The sequence below is a fragment of the Rhinolophus sinicus genome, chromosome 2, assembly GCF_057876585.1.
Source record: "Rhinolophus sinicus isolate RSI-liver-muscle chromosome 2, RSI-T2T, whole genome shotgun sequence".
In the NCBI taxonomy this organism is placed as follows: Eukaryota; Metazoa; Chordata; class Mammalia; order Chiroptera; family Rhinolophidae; genus Rhinolophus; species Rhinolophus sinicus.
In genome coordinates this window covers 149,971,461-149,991,665 of record NC_142502.1, presented here as the reverse complement: position 1 = coordinate 149,991,665, position 20,205 = coordinate 149,971,461, and the positions used below count along the sequence as shown (strand labels likewise).

At 32.4% G+C, this 20,205-nt stretch overlaps 2 protein-coding genes and 1 pseudogene across 6 annotated transcripts in view; 1 reads left to right on the top strand and 2 right to left on the bottom strand.

The window, feature by feature from the left end:
* The window catches only part of VRK2 (VRK serine/threonine kinase 2), a 96,519-nt gene extending 93,951 nt beyond the window's left edge, over positions 1-2,568 (top strand). For 2 of the 4 annotated variants that reach the window (XM_074332005.2, XM_074332006.2), the window contains exon 14: positions 1,970-2,568. In XM_074332005.2, coding sequence (XP_074188106.2) covers positions 1,970-2,314 — 345 coding nt within the window. In that variant the 3' untranslated portion in view covers positions 2,315-2,568. The remainder of the gene's footprint in view (positions 1-1,969) is intronic. The other 2 variants (XM_019717191.3, XM_074332004.2) reach the window with 1 other exon arrangement.
* LOC141571754 (protein NipSnap homolog 2 pseudogene) lies at positions 720-1,763 on the bottom strand (annotated as a pseudogene).
* The window catches only part of FANCL (FA complementation group L), a 60,885-nt gene continuing 42,553 nt past the window's right edge, over positions 1,874-20,205 (bottom strand). The window contains exons 8-14 of one of the 2 annotated variants that reach the window (XM_019717216.3): positions 8,010-8,160; positions 5,665-5,748; positions 5,154-5,199; positions 4,989-5,070; positions 4,033-4,149; positions 2,720-2,791; positions 1,874-2,409 (exon numbers count right to left, since the gene is read on the bottom strand). In XM_019717216.3, the coding sequence (XP_019572775.3) occupies positions 2,374-2,409; positions 2,720-2,791; positions 4,033-4,149; positions 4,989-5,070; positions 5,154-5,199; positions 5,665-5,748; positions 8,010-8,160 (588 nt within the window). In that variant the 3' untranslated portion in view covers positions 1,874-2,373. Of the gene's footprint in view, positions 2,410-2,680; positions 2,792-4,032; positions 4,150-4,988; positions 5,071-5,153; positions 5,200-5,664; positions 5,749-8,009; positions 8,161-20,205 lie in introns of those variants that run through there. The other variant, XM_088796155.1, reaches the window with a different exon arrangement.

The following is a 20,205-nucleotide window of genomic DNA, read 5'->3' as shown; positions in this document are numbered from 1 at the left end:
GATGCTTTCAATTCTTCTGAATATATGCCCAAAAGTGGGATTGCTGGATCATATGGAAATTCTATTTTTAATGTTTTGAAGAACCTCAGTAGTGTTTTCCATAATGACTGCAGCATTTTACATTCCTACCAGCAGTATACGAAGGTTCCAATTTCTCTATCTTCACCAAACTTGTTATTTTCTGTTCTTTTGATAATGGCCCTCCTAAAGGGTATACAATAACATCTCACTGTTGTTTTGATTTTACATTTCTCTTACTATTAGTGATGCTGAGCATCTTTTCAAAAACTTTTTGGTCATTTGTATATCTTTGGAGAATTGTCTATTCAAGTCCTTGGCTCATTTTTTTTAAATTGCTCATTGAGTTGGAAGTGTTATTTATATATTCTGGATACAAGTCCTTTACTAGATATATGACTTGCAAAATGTTCTCCCAGTCTGTGGCTTGTATTTTAACTTTTAAGTAATGTACTTTAAATTACAAAAGTTTTAAATTTTGATGAATTATAATTTATCAATTTTTTAATTTGGGTTTCTTGATTTTGGTGGTATATCTATGAACTCTTTGCCTAAACCTAGGTCACAAGGGTTTTCTCCTTCCTATGTTTATTCTAAAAGTTTTATATTCCAGCTCTTGTATAGAAGTCTACAATTCATTTTTGGTCGATTATATGTAATATGAGATAGTGGTCCAAATTCATCTCTAACAGAGATTCTGAGACAGCTGGATATCCTTGCAAAGAGATGATCTGTCCCCACTGAATTGCTGATACGTGTGTTGGAAATCTATGTGAATTTCTGGACTTTTAATTGTATTCCATTGATCTGTATGCCTGTCCTTATGCCAGTGCCATACTGTCTTGATTACTCTGGTTTTATAGTCAGTTTTGAAATTGAGAAGTGTGTTTCAACATTGTTCTTTTTCAAGGTTGTTTTAGCTATTTTGGGTCTTTTGCATTTCCAAAACCTGCTGGGATTTTGATTGGGACTGTATTGAATCTGTAGATCAGTTTTGGGGAAAATTGGTATTTTGCTACTTAAACAGTAATTGTCCCATACAATCATAGCTCCTGGTCAGAGTTGCTAAGATCTGAATTCATATATATTAGGTCCTGACTGTGAGACAGGATCATTCCAGAAACTAAACTCTTAACAGCAGCTGATTTTTACTAGAGAAGCATGTTGCTTCTTGCCTTACGGGATTCCACAAATTCCTGATTTCTCCGAGTTTATTCACGATGGCTGGATAGCCTGATCCTGCTTGCCATACCATGTCCCATGTCCCCACCAAAGTCCAAGGGTAATGTTTACCTTTGGCCACACCACTTGGCAAATTTTCTTGCGTGGTTCTAGGCATTCTGGTTTAACACTGGTAGAACTTGAATTTGTACAGACTGCCTACGTTTCCTTTTTTGGCTAGGAGATAAGCGTGAGCTTCTTTTCCTAGAGCAACTTTCTGGACAAATAAGAATTTTTTTAACCAGCTGTCTTCTTGAGGTGTTATTGGAAGACGTCAACCTCCAGAGCACAGGCAGAAGGCTGGCTACCAGCCTATGCCACCCAGTGGGCGTGTAGCCATCTTGTCCCCCAAGAATCACTGTATTAATGACCAAAAGGCTTTCTAATTATGATTGAATCTGTTTTTCTGTCTTGCCAAGAAAATTCAGTTTTCATATTCTGTCTTATTTTTGGATTATAAATTGAGATGGCTCACTTATTAGGTTAAAAGAACTAATCAAGTTAACCAGATTTGACTGTGTCATGCTGGTTAACTATTAGGTTTGTGCAAAAGTAATTGCGGCTTAAAAGGTTAAAAAATTGCAATTACTTTGCACCAACCTAATATAAACTTCTAAAATCCAGGACCAAAAAATAAAAACATGAAAACTTTATTTAGCATTCTTATAGAGTACACACAATAAATAATTGGATAACAAATCTAATACACTATGTATGTATTTTCCCATAGGGAAGCACAAGGAGAAGACAAAAATACTGTGAGTCTCAAGAGTTTTTGAATGAAGTAAAAAGTTCTCCACAAATATCCAGCTATATACAGTTCCCAAAATCATTTTATGAACTCCATCAAGATTTTACCAGTCCAGACACATTCAACAAGTCAAGATGTCCATCTTGGTATACAAGCACTTCTACCACTGCTATGGAAGTCACAGACTTAGAAAGTTCTACAGGACTGTGGCGTGCAATTTCCCAGTTTACTCTTAGTGAAGAGACAAAGGCAGATGTGTATTATTATGGCTTGACCATTCTTATTCTTTTGGTGATAGTATGTCTTGCTTTATATTTTCTCTGAAGATATCAAACAAAATCCTTTTTTTTCAGTTTCCGGTTCTTCAGTGTTACATTCTTATTTCAGGGCTTCCTCCCAGACATTTTCAAGGTAATTGGCTTATTAAAAGAGAATACATTTTAAACAAAGTAAGTTTGTGAACATTCTTAAAAAAAAGTCTCAGATCACCTAGCAAATCTAAAAAAGGGGTTGTTCTAAAGGGTTAAAGTTTTTTGATCAGAAGCGGTTTGAAAATTAAAATGTTATTGATACGAACAGTTATAGAAACTTTTCTTCTGTTCTTTAATACATAAAATAACAGATCTCGAAATTTTTAGATAAGCTGATAATACTATATAGATATCTAACTTCTAAAACACGATTAAAAAGCTAAGGATATTTTATGAATGTGAATAATAATTTGCTTACCTTACTACAATATGGACATTCACCAAACATGATGTTAAAACTCTGTCTACTAGTCAGTAGTCCTCTCAACCACTAAGGATTTTAAAAAAAAGAAAGGGAGCAGTGTTAACATGATTACAGATACTCCAAAAATCATTTTCTTTTTGAGTACATTATATTTGTATTCTAAAAGATTTACCTTCTTAATTTCCTTGACTACAGATATGCTGAATAACAAGGGGAAACCAGCATGGACTTCATATTAGGGGCCCTTGTAAGAATTTGATGAAAATTGTTCACCTTTTCTACCCCCAAAACAATGCATACAGGTCTACAGGGTTCAGACCTACCTAGATCCATCCGTCACAAATGAAGAACTTTTGCTGTAAAAGATACCATAGGCTCTAGAAATTTTAGTTCTCAATCACCAGTAGTGGGTTCATTCTCAACCAATAATTACAAGTGCCTTGTGACTGACGGAGGCAGTTCATTTTTAAAAATTAAATATTATGACCAAAGAAAGCACATGTTACCTTAAGAGTATTTCTTTAATTAAGGCCTATTATTTTATGATTCTATAAGGTGACCAACTGACAGACATGTCTACCTCAGACATGTCTACCTCAGTTCTCCCTTGTTAAAGTGCAGATAGCACCAACGACTATGTAAAATCACAAAAATCAGGTAGTGATATTAAGAAAGTCTTTGAAAATCGAAAGAACTTGACGGCTCTAAGGTGTTTTCTATATAGAAACACAGTTTATCATGTCAACTATGCCCTAAGATGAATGCTACAGAGCGCAAATTGACCTCAGGCAGGAGTGAAAGCAGATTTCACAAATAGTAAATAAAATGTCATTGACTAAGACTGCTGTGAGATATTCAGACCACAAAATGTGTTCTTCTCAAGACCAAAAGTGGGATTATTACATTTATTCTAAAGTCGAGCCTGAAAAGTAATATACTCCACAGTGCTAGTTCCCTTTCACCTTATTGCCACCACTACTCCCACCTGGATGAGTCTACAGTTTGCATGTGGTTACATGAGGTATTTACTGAAAGATTCCAGTGTAGGTATCAATAAGCAGTCCATGAGTATATTGTCATGGATACATTTCCCCCTTCTTTGTTACTTTGGGACATTTCTTCACTCCTGAGAAACCATGATGAAGAAATGAAGCATGTGGACATCTGGAATGAACTGGTAATATAGAAGCTAATGGCAAAAGATCATATTGAAACAGATTTTAGAATAAATATTTCACATACACATACTTTCTATGCCGTGTTAGCTGGAAAAAGTCCTGCTGCTGTTACTTTTATTTTACTCGTACCTCATATAAGCATATTTGATGGAAAGGCTGTCCACACTGGGAATTATCACACACTTGATCAGGAATGGCACCATCAAGCTGGTAGGCATAACAAATTCCACAATCCATAGAAAAATCCTTCAAAAGAAATATTTATAAGAATATGTGTTTAAAACATACAAGATGGGATAAGAATGAATAATGTCGTAAGACAATATTAAATTTTTATAAATACAGATTTTATAAAGGTAACTACTAGATTGCTATACAGAAAATAGTCACATTACCATTTAACACTTAAAAGCTATTTATATGAGAGTGCTTCCTCCTTCATCCAATAAATTACACACACAGATATGCAAAAAAATTCTATTTTTGGCTCACAAGATATTTAGGCTTAAGTAAATGTTCCCATAGTGTACATCAGTTAATGCCACTGTAGTATGTACAGATAGGAACTGATACTAGCTAGTGATTATTAAGTAAAGTTCAAAATTCTGTAACTAAAGGGGAAAAAACATCCCCACCATTTTAATAGTGTATACCTTAGCAGCTTTGTCAAAAATCAATTCTAAGTTTATTAATTTTCCATTGTCATGATATCTATTCAGTTTCTCAAAATCACACTGCCATCCCTCACAAACACATCTAGCTAATTAGAACTTTATTTCAATCATCCATATGCAGATACTATAGAAAATCCAAACATCTCATTAGCTACTTTGGACCTTTACCCTAGTTTTAATAATAAAGATGTCTGTCATTAATCACTTTACGGCTATGAAGACCATGAAAAAAGTACACTTATAACTACCAATCAAAGGTTAACAAGTTCTTTGATGCAACTGTTGCTTGTAGTTCAGACGTCTGTTATAATATTCTTCCAATTTCCTCACTTTCAGCCTCATTTTTCTCTGTACTTAAAAGAACATTTAACTTCAACGCTGTTTGGAATATCAAGTACTGAAAAAACTTACAGATTTTTCCAGGATGGCACGAGCTGGAAAATCAATTTCTAAAACATCTTTCAAATTTTGTAACAGACTATTTTCTGGATCCCTGAAAGCATGAAAAAATTTTTTTGTTGTTATTAAATTTGGTAAATCATAGAAAAATAACAATTCTATTGCAAAGATACCTACCACAAATGTATGTTTCTGCTCAGCTTAATTCCCAGGGGTTTCACCACTTCAGAAATTAAAAAAAAAAAAAGTTAATAATTTAGTGTTTGCTGTTCTCATTTTGTAAAACCAGATTTGGAACAGAATTTTATTTTTTTCAATTGACATATAACACTTAGTTTTAGGTGTACACCATAACGATTTGGTATATGAGTGTATTGCGAAATAATTACTGCAAGTTTAGTTAGCATCCTTCATCACGGCAGTTTTTTTCCTTGTAATGAAAACTTAAGATCTGCTCTCTTAGCAACTTTCAAATATATAATACAGTATTGTTAACTATAGAATTTATTTCTTAAATACATAATTAGAAATTCTAAGTCATATATTTAAAAAACGAAAGTACACAGTTCAAAATGATGGGACATTTTCATTTAAAATAATTACCATTAATATTTTAGATTAATACTTTAACAGTAGTAAATAAGGATTTTACAGTTCTATTGCAACATTTAAATCTGAGATCTCATACCATGGTCAGCTCCAAGAAAGCAGCACTCCGGAAGCATAGTAGGATGTCTGGGGTCTACATCTATATTTATTGAAGCATTATTCCCTAGAATCAAAAAATATTAAAGTTTTTAAAAGTAGAACAGTTCAACAAACAAAAATAAAGGTGTACTTGGCTAGGTACTTATTTCAGTATACACAAGAGTAACCAAATGTTTTATAATTTTTTTTATAAATATTTCACTATATTAAACAAATTCTGAAATTATGATTATGACCAAAGATTTGGGGATCCAAAGTTTCAAAAAACAGAGTCAATCCATAAGTTAACATAATTAATTTAGATTGGAATCCTGGTCAGAATTCCATTAAAGTTTAAATTAAAAATTCTATGGAATGATAAAGATATTTAATACACAAAAACCATAAACCACAAATTTAAGAAATACTGATCTAAATTATTTTTGAAAAGTAAGACAACTACTATGGTCAAAAGTATAAAAAGACTAGAAATATAATGAATGGTAAAAATAAGCATGCCTAAGATTTGGGTTTTATAAAGTTTTTATAATTTTTTCACTCCTTGTGAAGTTTTCCCCTATATGTTAACGAAGGGTTTGATTCCTATTAAATTGGAAACTTCCTGTACTAACAAAAACAACTCACCTTGCTTGCAGAATCTAAGAAAAAATTATTTCTACTCAGCACTAGATTCTTTATAAATTTGAACTGTATTAGAGTATAGTAGAAATTTTACTAATTTTGAAGATGCACAGTGTTATTTAAGGTTAATTTAAATTTCATTTTTATGGTAAAAGTATCTTGATAAGTTCTATACACTAGATAGAGTAAAAGCCTTTGGCTAAGATTGGCGACAATATAAATACAATTATTACAATCTGGCAAAAAGGTAATCAAATAAAATAAATGACTACAAGTCATTCATTGAGAAATATAAAAAGTTAACTTATCATCTCATTTTTCAAACCATTCTTTAACACAAACACAAATTCCACATTAGCCTTTAGCAAAGTCATCTGCTAGTGACTCCAGAAAGTACTTTCACTGAACAACAATGGCTATATTAACTAATCTTGCAATTAATTTGCTAAAATCTTGGTCTTAAAAAGGCAAACCAATGCCTGAAGTGAAAAAAAATTAAAAAATAAAGTTAAAAGGTAAACACCGAGTGAATTAAAAACCAGGTTTTTTATGTTGCACAATGAGAAATATAATAAAAGGTATATTTATAACCTGATAAAAATAATTACTTTAACGGAGCCATGAAAATAATAAGTTCTACACTTGTTTGAAGAAAGTATTTTTATTCTTAGTAGACACTTGTTCCCAAATATTCCAAAATTTAGTTAATTATTCCAAATTAAATACTGTTGGACTTTAACAAACTGAGTAAGTAATACTACTATTTGTAGAACTGCTGCACAGTTATGCTTTCCTCTTCTCATAATAACACGTCACTTCTTTTCCCCCAGGTAATCTATTTTGTCTGGGTGGAAACTGTAAAAATTGCTCACTAATTGGAATACGATTCACACCAGAATTTCAAAATACCCTTTGTAATATATAACTTTTAACAACGTATCTACTTGAGCAAGGAAAAATGTAAAGAGGTATCTTCTAACCATCTACTAACCATCTCCTATAGCATTTAGTGTGAACTCAAATATACTTTAAGACATCTAAAATCTTGAGGCAGAACTTAAAAACTGTTTTGCTTGCTCATAATGAAAATACATAAAACAATCATTTTATAGAATATAGTAATATTTAAAGGATATTTATGGTTATATTAACATATTAATTTCATATATGTATAATAAAGAAAATACTTCAAATATAGTCAACTATGATTTTGTGCTTTTTGTTTATTCTTCAATGGCATGCATGGCTCACTTCAGGTTCTTTATCCTCCATTTTTTTGTCAGAAAATATTCCGAGATTTGTTCACAATAATCTTCTCTAGTTTCACAGATGAAGACTTCATTATTTCTAACATAGTTGTTTTTCCTAAGTAAGTTTCAAAAAACCTGCTCCACTGTTTCTGTGCTAACTAAAAGTTAATTAAATACTATCTCTGAATGCTGCTTCCATTGGATCATCACCTTTTATAATGAAACACCTCAGTACTTGCCCTTTTCACCTGAAATATTTACATTTAAATACAGAGCAATAAAAGAAACCACAGTTCAACCCAAAGTTTTAATAGCTGAAGGCAATGCAGAAAAGTCTTAGCTAAGATCCCATTGTCATTTTTAGATTCAGTCTCCTAAGTAATAACAAAGTATAATCAAACACCTACAAAAAAAAAAAAAAAAAAAAAAGCTCATTAATCCTCTTTTTTCCGACCTAGTGCAATTCTGCGTGCTGTCGCACTCCGTGTAGGTTTTTCTGGCTCAAGTACCCAAGTCTTCTCATCGATTTCATCCATAACATCCCAGAAGGTCTTCAGTGATTCCAATGCTGTCAAAAACTGACTATGAATGTTCACAATGGAGCTCTGTGAAAAGATAGAGGAAAGATGAATGAACTGTATGACACTGTCGATAGCCGATAATCTGTCACTTAAAATACAACTCCATTTAGAAATGTTAAGCTGTTTCATCTAAATCTAGACTCTAGTAAATAAGAGTCAACACTCCCTGCTTCACATCTCATCACCTCCATCAATATTAAAAGAATTCCTTCTGGATTGTCACTAGACTGTACATTCTCAAGAATGTCTTTTCTAAAACCGTATCTATGAATTTTATACTATACATATGGCAAAGTAACTACTAATACAAGAGGACACGTATGTACAATTTTATTAATGTGTGTAATATATATTGGGCATAGTGGCTACAATTTTAGTGTGGAAATATTTTGTTGCAGTTGTCAAGTTAAATGCAGTACTATTTGTGAGTTGATTAGTTTTAAACATTAATAAAAACTCCAGACTTAATTAGGCAACAAGTATAAAAGCTTTTACTCTTTTAAAAATTAAGCAAATTACAAAGATTTCTTTCGATGTTCAACTTTTAGCCAATACCAAAATTCAGTATTTCAGACATTAATCCTTTATAGGAGTTAAATATAATTTCACTAAATGGTAAGAATTAAGGCCATCACTGAATTTAAAAATCAATTTATATTTGCTTTCAAATAAAGTCAGAAGTTTCTCATAAAATAACGTGAGATATTTAGAAGATATATTTACTAAAAATTTTTATATAAAAAGAAATCAAAACTAAAATAGTTTTTAAAATTAAGGATTTTATTTCAAATAAGCAAAGCATAAAAAGTTACTGAAAATACTACAAACGTATTCATCCAAAATAATGGATACACGCCAACAATGTAAGAATATGATACACTGAGTTAGATAAAAAGAAAGAACTCCCTTAAACATGTGTTTTGTACTTATGAACTTAAGGAAAACCCACTTGATCACTTCAGTCAGGGTTTATATTTCGATGAAGTCATGGCTGTTTTCCAAAGGTACTTTCAACTCTTTTAACCTTATATACACAGAAAAAATGTAACATTAGGAACTAGAGCTCAATGTCTGAAAAGAACCTTTTAGAATATTGAAGGTAGAATATCTGTTTTTTTCCTGATATGCCATACTTATCTACAAGTTTAGATGTCAGAATCCAGAAATCAGAAAACTAAACTTCCAATTTGTTTTTCTCTACTATGGGATGCCTTTATTTCCTTCCACTAAATGCACCACTATTTTTTAGATACCCAAACTAGAAACCAGTTGTGATCCTTGTAGATTTCCTCTCTTACACTTCATAAATTCAGTAAGTTAACATAGGACTTGATTCTATTTTTACCATACTTCTTGATAACTCTACTTATCCTAGCATTATTATATACCATTAAAATAAATCCCCTAGTTCTTGTTTCCATATCCAGACCTACTATCTTTGACTTCAACTACCTTACTGCAGAGCAGCCTATCTAAAATGTAAACCAGAACATATCCCTCTTAAAACCATGCAAAACAACCTAACTGGACTTTTCCCCCATTTAGTTATATTCACCTAAAATCCATTATTTATATTGCAATTAAGTTGATTTTTACATTCTGCAAATCTGATATTATAATTTCCTGGTTTACAATAAAACAGTTTAAGTGCAGTTCTTCTCAAAGTGATGTTTTTTATTTGAATACCACTACTTAATGAGAGCAACACAAGTTTGAAATGCTGTTCAATGTTTAAGTAAACTGAACTAACTATAACTACATGACAGAGAAAAATAATCACTGATGACCATCATCATTCTATTTTTGTTACATACAAGTAGCTTGCAAATTATGTTTTGTTATTGTTAGTGATTAAAACCACAGTTCTTTATCATGGCTTGCAAGTCACACTGTTTAATATGTATACATAGATATGTTTACAGAGTTAACAGAAATACTTTCCATGGGTATATTTACTACTCCAAGCTTTAGTAACCATCTTCTCTATGATGATCCCCAAATTTGTTTAGGTCAGATGGAGAACTCGAGAACTACTCAGCCATCTATCTATAGATGATTTCTATATGTCTATCTAATAGGTACATCATATTCATATTGCTCCAAGCTGATCTCATCGTCTACCCAGAGAAATTTCCCCCTCCTACTGTTTCCCTTCCACCCTTGGTGAAGGGCTACCACCTGCCCAGTTGCCCAAGTCAGGAATGTAAGCATAGTCTTAGACTACTAAAACAACCTTCTAACTGAATTTTCTTCCTTATGTCAGAGCCCCCTAAAACTCATTACTCACACTGTAATTACACTGACTTTATTCTGCAAATCTGACACTATAATTTCTTAGCTTATAATAAAAGTCATTGATCATCAGATGCATACATAATAATTCAATTGCTAGACAGTATGTTGGGTTTTTTTTTAATAGGCTTATTGAGGGATAATTGATATACAAAGAACCGAATATATTTAACAGTACAAATTGATGAGTTTGGGCATATACATATGCCCATGATACCATCATCACCATAAAAGTAAGAGACATATCCAGTATGTCCCGAAGTTTCCTTGAGTCCCTTTGGATTTTTCTTTTTTTTTTTTACACACTTAACATGAGACCTCTATTCAACAAATTTTGAAGTGCACGATACTGTACTGTTAACTATAAGCACAATGTTGTGCACTAGATCTCTAGAATTTATTCATCTAACAAAACAAACTTTATACCCACTGATATCAAACTATAACGTCATGAAACTGGCATAAAAACAGACACACAGATGAATGGAACAGAATAATAGCCCCAAAATAATACCATGCCTATATGATCAATTAATCTATGACAAAGGCAGTAAGAATATACAATGGGGTAAAGATCTTTTCAATAAGTGGTGTTGGGAAAACTAAACAGCTACACGCAAAAATATGAAACTAGACCACTGTCTTACACCACATACAAGAAAAAACTCAAAAACTCATTTAAGTCTTTAATCTTAAAAGTACTAGAAGAAAAGAATAGGCAGTAAACTCTGACATTGCTTAGTAATTTTTTTTTCCTGCTATATCTCCTCAGGCAAGGGAAACAGAATAAAAAATAAACAAATGGGACAACATCAAACCAAAAAGATTTTGCATGGCAAAGGAAATGATCAACAAAACAAAGAGAAAACCTACTGGATGGAAGAAGATAGTCACCAATGATACAACCAATAATGGGTTAATATCCAAAATACATAAGGAACTCATATAACTTAACAAAAAAGCAAACAATCTGACTAAAAAATAGGCAGAGGATCTCAATAGATATTTCTCCAAAGATGACACACAGATGGCTAATAGATATATGAAAAAATGCTCAACATCATTAATCATCAGAGAAACACAAATAAAAACCACAATGAGATATCACCTCACACCAATTAGAATGGCTATCATCAACAAGACAAATAGTAACAAGTGTTGGAGAGGCTGTGGGGAAAAAGGAACCCTCATACACTGTAGGTAGGCTGCAGATTGGTGCAACTGCTATGGAACGCAGTGTGGAGGTTCCTCAGAAAATTAAGAATAAAATTACCATAGGACCCAGCAATCCCTTTCCTCGGTATCTACCAAAAAAATCTGAAAACATTTATCCGTAAAGATATATGTGCTCCAACGTTCATCGCAGCTTTATTTACAGTGGTCAAGACATGGAAACAACCAAAGTGTCCTTCGATAGATGAATGGATAAAGAAATTGTGTATATATACACAATGGAATACTATTCAGCCATAAGAAATGATGAAGTAGTACCATTTGTGACAACATGAATGGATCTTAAGATTATAATGTTAAGCGAAGTCAGACAGAAACAGTAGAGAACCATTATGATTTCACTGATATATGCTATATAAAACTGAAAACAACAAAAGAACAAGACAAACAAATGAACAAACAAAAACTCGTAGACACAGACAATAATTTAGTGGCTACCAGAGGGTAAGAGGGGTGGGGGGTGGTAGATGAGGGTAAAGGGGATCAAATATATGGTGATAGAAGGAGAACTGACTCTGGGTGGTGAGCACACAATGTGATATATACAGATGATGTATTACAGAATTGTACACCTAAAATCTATGTAACTTTACTAACAATTATCACTCCAATAAACTTTTTTAAAAAAATTAACCTTTTTATTTTCTTCTTTGTACTTTTCCTATTTCCCACAATAACATATATTATTTGTAAAATCATAAAAAATGTATGTAGAAATAGACATAAATGGATTATTAGCCATCCTTTCATTTCATGATGTGTACGATATAGTGAAAAATATACTTAATTAAGTGAAACTAATATTTCAACCATGTGTCAGGACAATGTTGGCATCTCTGATACAAAGACAAAAGCACCCAGTTCTCAAGAAGAATACAACTCTAATCTTGATGGTAATGAAGTATCTGATATTAACCAAGATACACTCAGCCTCTGGAAGGCTTAACATTGCATTTATAAATGTGGGTGCACACTAGATAAACTTCTAAGGTGACTTCCACCTCTAAAAGTCAAGAATTCTAAATATAACTCTTTGAAAATCCATAAAGCAGGTAATTCTGTCCACTTAAAAGTACCTATATTTCCTTCCAAGATGTCGATTACTATACTGTACTCCCATTTACTTCCAATTCTTACTTATAAATAGATTTTATAATTCAAATTATATATTTATCCATTAAATATAAATAATGCATGGTTTAATGTACAGTAAATATTTCTTCTTTAATAAAATGAACTAAATATCAGAATCAAAATATTTGGATTATATTTTATATCTCATGTATTTAAGGAAAAAGTCAAAGATGCGTTATAGAGCTACTATTATTTTCTAAAATACATGTAAAAATTTCAGCCTTCCAAAACTTTTGAGTTTTTGGAATAGGTTTGGAACCAGAAATTCCTAGCAGAAATAGCAAAGCAATTATATAGCTTAAATGTGATGAAGATCCAAAATTACACCCAGAACATTACAACTGGTTTATTTACTAATCAGAGGAAAATATCATCCTTTTTTTCTTTGCACATATGAGTAGACACAGCACCATGATTAAAGGAAATGAAATAGAGGAACAATGACAGAAGACAGAAAAAAACCTGGAGAAGACAACAGAAATTACCATTAAAAAAACTATAAAGAAACACAAAGTTTGGAGTCCCAACAGCGAAAAAATATCTTATGTAAAAGAAAATTATCCCAGAAACCAAGAGTATGATATAGAAACTTCCCCACTAAGCCTGGCTGTGGTGGGAGAGGGGAAAGGACGGGATATAAAACAACTCTTGTCCTTAAAATGTCAAAAAATAATAAAGAAGAAAGCCTGAGAAAGTTAGAAAATATAAAACATTCTGCGTACTCCAAAGATTTGCAGCTAGGGCCCATGTTGAAGGCATCCCAACGAGAACAGGTTATTTTATCTATCTATCTTGTGGTCTATTTTTATGTAGGGTAGGGCTGTTAACAGGGAAAAAAAGGCACAGACTAAACTCCGGACATTGGAAGAGCTAAGTTGAACAGGGGAGATACACTCTGATATGGAGTCCAATCTTCCTGTGTGAAAATCAAAGGTCAGAAGAATAAAAAGAACGTATTAATCTTGAGGGAAAAAGCAGACATTTTCATGTGATTTGAAAAGAACAGGCATAAAGATATTAAGAGATCAATCCAATATTAGGTTCACCTAAGACACTTAATGAAATTCTCTGCACTGAAATCAGAATTCCTGGACTGTTCTATATACAGGCATCGCAGTGAAAAGATCTGTATGTGGGATCCCTGCGTTGATTCACTGAAAATTTCTGAAGAGACAACTGAAAAGATTTTTTAAGTCTGTTCATTGTGATAAACTTGGCATTCAAACCTTGGGATCGTGAACCATTAGAAAGTCTGGTCAAAGGTCACCAAATCAAGACCTTACAAAAAAAAAAACTTTTTAAAAAGCTTATTATATTTCCTGACTAGTTTCATAATGCTGAAGCAGAGTCAGTATGTGTTGGCAACACTTGACAATTTTTATGTTAGAAGGCATGCATGAATCAAGCACCCCAATACTCGAGCAGGGAAAGGTCTTGGTTATTCTTGTTCATGTTTAACAAATAAAGTAAAATAAACCATCAGAAGACTCAGCTGTATCATTATTCTAAAAATCTTAAAAGCTGTCACATTTTCTTATGAAGCATAGCCAGCAAATAGGGAGTCCAATAAAGAAGTTGTTATAAGCTCCATGGCTAAAGGATGTATCTTTAGTGAAAGAAATCAGTGGTCTGGTTACCACAATGTCAATATCCAATGATGAATTGTTTGTAAGCTTAAATCTAAACTCTTCTTAAAACATGCTAGTACCAATTAGCGAAATGGCAAGAATGTTTTTTTTTTACATTCTACAAAGAAACTAGATACACGTACAACCTAAGAAGTGGTATTAGTCCTCAAACTCTGTTCTTTTTCAGTTTTTTATCGTTTTTTTGTTTGTTTGCTTGTTCGTCTTTTTACTATTCTAGGTCCTTTATATTTCCATATGAATTTTAGTTTCTTAAAATCTGTTGGGATTTTGATTGGGAATGCATTGACTCTATAGATCAATTTGGAGAGAACAGACATCTTAACAATACAGAGTCTTCTAACCCATGAATACAGTATGTATCTCAATTTACTTAGGTTTTTAGGTAAAAATTTGCAGACACTTCACCAAAGAAGCTAAAGCTATATGGATGACAAATAAGCACATGAAAATATGCTCAACATCATTGGGCATTAAGAAAATGCAAATTAAAATCACAATGAGCTATGACTATATACCTTTTAGAATGGCTAAAATGAAAGACCATACCAAATGTCAGCAAGGACATAAAGAAAGAGGAATTCTCAAAAACTACTGTTGGAAATGTAAAATGACAAAGCCACTCTGGAAACTGTTTAGCAGTTTCTTAAAAAGTTAAACATACACCTCCTATACAATCCAGCCATTCCACTCCTAGGTATTTGCCGAAGAGAAATGAAAGCATATGATTCATACAATGACATCCACATAATGTTCACAGCAAATTGTTTGTAACAGCGAAATCTTGGAAACAACTGATACTGTGTTTCCCCGAAAATAAGACCTAGCCGGACAATCAACTGTAATGCGTCTTTTGGAGTTAAAACTAATATAAGATCTGGTCTAAGATTTCTTCTTCTTCTTCCTCTTCTTCCTCTTCTTCCTCCTCTTCCTCCTCTTCCTCCTCCTCCCTCTTCCTCCTCTTCCTCCTCTTCCTCCTCCTCCTCCCTCTTCCTCTTCCTCTTCTTCTTCTTCTTCTTATATTATATAAGACCCAGTTTTGTATTATAGTAAAATAAGACCTGGTATTATATTACATTACATTACATTATATAAAACCCAGTCTTATTTTACTTATTTTACTATAAGACTGGGTCTTATATAATGTAATGTAATGTAATATAATTTTTGCTCCAAAAGAGCAGAACAATCAGCATTAGAGCTGATTGTCCGGCTAGGTCTTATTTTTGGGGAAACACAGTATGTCCATCATCAGGTAAATGGATAATATGTGGTATATCCATGCAATGGAGTCCTACTTAGCATAAAAAGAATGAACTACATGGTACAACATGGGTGAATCTCTAATTATGCTGAGGAAAGAAACCTGACATAGAAAAGTACGTAGAATTATATACAAATCTAGAAAGCAGATCAGTAGTTGTCTGGGGACCAGGGAGACAGACAAGAGGGACAGAAGGGAGGGATTACAAAGGGGAAGGAGAAAAACTTAGGTGTGATGGAAATGTTTATTATCTTGATTGTGAAGATGATTTCATGGGTGGAAACATTTGCCAAACTCACCAAATCATACACTTTAAACATGTCCAGCTTATTATATATCAATTACACCTGAACAAAGCTGTTGAAAAAAACACTCATTCTGATTTCCAGACAGTAATGAATCTACATAACAGTACCTTCTTTACAGTACTTCTCAACAATTAGAAGCTTTAAAAAAATTACAAAATAGCAACACTTTTAACAGTAAGGACAAAGACAGAAGAGTAACTGCTCATAAACTCACCACTTAGACAATGAAATTTTATCACTTTTATACATATATATAGAGAGAGAGACATATAAAATGTGTATATATTGGAGAAGGACAAAAGGTATATATGGGAACTAAGATGTTAGCTATTCTCCCATAACTGTTATTAAATTATGTTAAACTAGGAAAGCACTTAAGCAGAAAAGTGTGAACACTGCCAATCTCAAAATGTAATGCTTATTATCTTTAAAAGCATTTTGTTACTTTTATAATACCTGAAGTGATATAATAATGTCAGTCACTTAACCAGATCTTAGAGTAGAATATCTTCATCTTAAGTACTATTATTTCCAGTATTTTAATAATTTTCTCACAGTTTCGAAATGTGATCTTTTGTGCTCTGATGACACTTAAATTAATAGCATAATTTTCTGGTACTTACAACAGTTGTTTTACATTCTGATTTCTTCTTTTATACTTTCCTATAATACTTGAAGATAAATCCTCTAATAATCATTTTTGTCTTTATCTCTGAGGAATTCAAAAGGCTTCAATAGAATAAGAAAATATCAAGAGATTAAACTTTATAAGAAATTCAATTTTAATATTAATTGTAATATTTCCAATCAGATATCTTTAAAGAGATAACTCTTACATATTCAGTTTATTTGATCTTATTTGCAAGCTTAATTGATGTTTTCAACTCTTGGTAGGTACTTTCATAGCTAAATCTATTTAATCAAATTCTATTCTGTTAATCCATATAGAATGTTTCGCTTCTTCTTATATTTAAGTTGATTTTGACTATAACTGACCACTAATGATTTAAGATTTGGCATTATTTTTAAGTCATGTGCAAAGGGTATCTGTCCACAAGGTCAAATGAAACAGATTCACTTCATGCATAGCCATTACAGAATGATTGTAGCAACTCTAATGTAAAAAAGACTAAAGAAAGAAAGAAACATCTGTCAAGTGTATGTTGAAAATAAATAAGCACTTTCAATTTGGTCCTTAGCTATCCTATATTGTAGGCCATTAAAAATAACAATACTAATAAAAATGAAGCCAATTAGGAGAGGATTCTGGGTAGATGGTGAAGAGTCTATCTCCTCACCTACAGAACTAAACAGAAACAGTCTCCTCCTCATCTACACAACTAAACTAACAGAAATAGAAACAGAAAATGTACCTATTTTGGAACTCTACAGCGTTCACTGAAGGCTTGTAACAATTTCAATCTTAGCTTGGCAGAAACTACCCATCATCCAGTCCCAGAACCATGGCAGGCAGCCCTACACACACTCTGGGAACAGCTTGCACACGGCTTATAGGAACCAGGACAGGCAAAAAGGACCCTGTCCTGCAAACATCAGGGATATGGGCCCTGATCACTGATCGCTGCTTCTGATCTCAGAGAGACAAAGATATTTTTGGCCATTGTTAATGCATCTCCCCACACTGCTGCAAGTCTCTCGCCCTCCTCAAGTGACTTCCATGCTACTTAAAAATCCAGCACTTTTATTTATCCCTTCATTGTTCTCTTTTTCCCCTTTTGGGAGCCAAACATTAAAGACTAGAACATTCAGAAGCAACTGCATATACAGGGGAAATTTGGAAGTCTCTATGTATGCCCACAGAACGGCAGAGGCTCAGAAAACACCAGAGAAGACCTTAATCTTGTACTGTAGGCTTATCCTTGGCACAGAGACAGCTTATAACAATATAAAATAAACAAAAAATAAGGGAGATTTTGTTCTTTAGTCTCTAGGGAAAGGGAAGAATCTGACTTGCAGAGTTATTACATTATTGGTTAAAATTTCCATTTTTCAACAACAATAAAAGAATTATCAGACATTAAAAAAAAAAAAAAGAAAGAAAGTGTGGCCCTGATTCAAAGGAAAAAAATAAATTAACAGAAATTGTCCCTAAAAAAGACCTGATAGTGAATCTGACAATTAAAACAACTGTCTTAAATATACTTTAAAAAATTAAAGATGTGGAAAAAATCAAGAAAAGGATGTATGAATAAAAAAGAAACATCAATAAAGAGAAAGAAAACCTAAAAAGATACCAAAAACAAATTCTGGAGTTGAAAAGTATGCTAATGGAACTGAAAAATAAACTAAAGGAATTCAAAGGCAGATGTGAGCAAACAAAAGAAAGAATCTGCAAACTTGGAGATAAGACAATGGAAATTATTGAATCTAAGGAAAAGAATTTAAAAAGTTAAATAAAGCAAGCCTAAAGAACCAACAGATACCATCAAGAAGACAAACATATGCATTGTGGAGTCCCAAAAGAAGAGAGAACAAAAGTGGCAGAGAAGATATTTGAAGAAAAAAATGACTGAAAAATTCCCAAATTTGATGAAAGACATGAATATAAACATACAAGAAGCTCAGTGAACTCTAAGAAAGATGACCTCAAAGAGACCACAATAGAATCAAACTTTCAAAAGACAAAGAGACTCTTGAAAGCAGCAAGAAGTGATTCATTACATTAGAGGGATCCTCAATAAAACTATCAATAAATTTCTCATCAGAAACTTCAAAGGCCACAAGGTGGTGGTTGACATATTCAAAGTACTAAAAGAAAGAAAAAAAACTTGTCAACCAAGAAGCCCATATCTGCCAAAACTGTCTATCAGTGAAGGAGAAATGAAGACATTCCTAGATAAACAAAATCTGAAAGCATTCATTACCAGTAGACCTGGCCTGTGAGAAATGCTAAAGGGAGTCTTGCTAAAGGGAAATGAAAGGATACTAGTAACTTGAAGCCCTATAAAGAAATAAAGGTCTCAGTAAAGGTAAACACATAGTAATTATAAAAACTATTATTCTAACAATGCTTTTAAACGTTTTGCTTTCTACATGACTTAGACTAATATATTTTAAAAACGATTATTAGTCTAAAAGCTAAAATTATTGTAACTTTGGTTTAAAATGTCACATTTTGTTTTCTACACAATTTAAGAGACAAATACATTTTTAAAACGAACATTAGTCTAAAAGCTAGTACTATCATAACTTTGAGACATAATTTAATAGACAAATGCAATTAAAAGAATTATTAGTTTATGGTTTGAGGCACATAGAAATGTAATTTTATGACATCAACAACTGAAAAGGGTGGGTATAGATCTGTAAAGGACTAGAGTTTGCATATGTCTTTGAAGTTAAGATGGTATAAATTCAAATTAAAGTGTTATAACTTTAGGATGTTAAATGTAATCCTCATGGTAACTACAAATATGATTTTTGACAGGAGTGTCAAGATCATTCAATGGGGAAGGGACTGTCTTTTCAAAAAATGGTGCTAGAAAAATTGATTATCTACATGCAAAAGAACAAAGTTGGACCTTTCCCTAACACCCTATAGAAAAAGTAAATTAAAGTGGATCAAAGACCTAAATTTAAAAGCTAAAAGTATAAAACTCTTAGGAGAAAACATTGGGCAAAACTTTCATGACACTGGAGTTGGCAAAGTTTTTAGATATGACAACAAAAGTATAGGCAATAACAGAAAAAAATACATAAATTGGATTCCATAAAAATTCTAAACTTTTGTTGCATTAAAAGACAATATTAACAGAGTAAAAAAGGCAGTCCACAGAATGGCAGAAAATATTTGCAAATCATATATCTCATAAGGGATTACTATCTAGAATATACAGACAACTTCTAAAACTCAACACAACCTAATCAAACATAGAAAAAGAAACTGAACAGACATTTCTCCAAAGATACACAAATGGCCAATAAATTCATGAAAAGATGTTCAATATCATTTAAGAAAATGCAAATCAAAATTACAATGATTACCACCTGACACCCACTGGAATGGCTACTATGAACAAAACATAAAATAAGTGTTAGTGAGGATGTGGAGAAACTAGAACTCTTGTGCACTGCTGGTGGGAATGTAAAATGATACAGCCACTGTGAAAAAAAGTATAGCAGTTCCTCAAAAAATTAAAAACCGAATTACCATATGATCTAGCAATTCCAC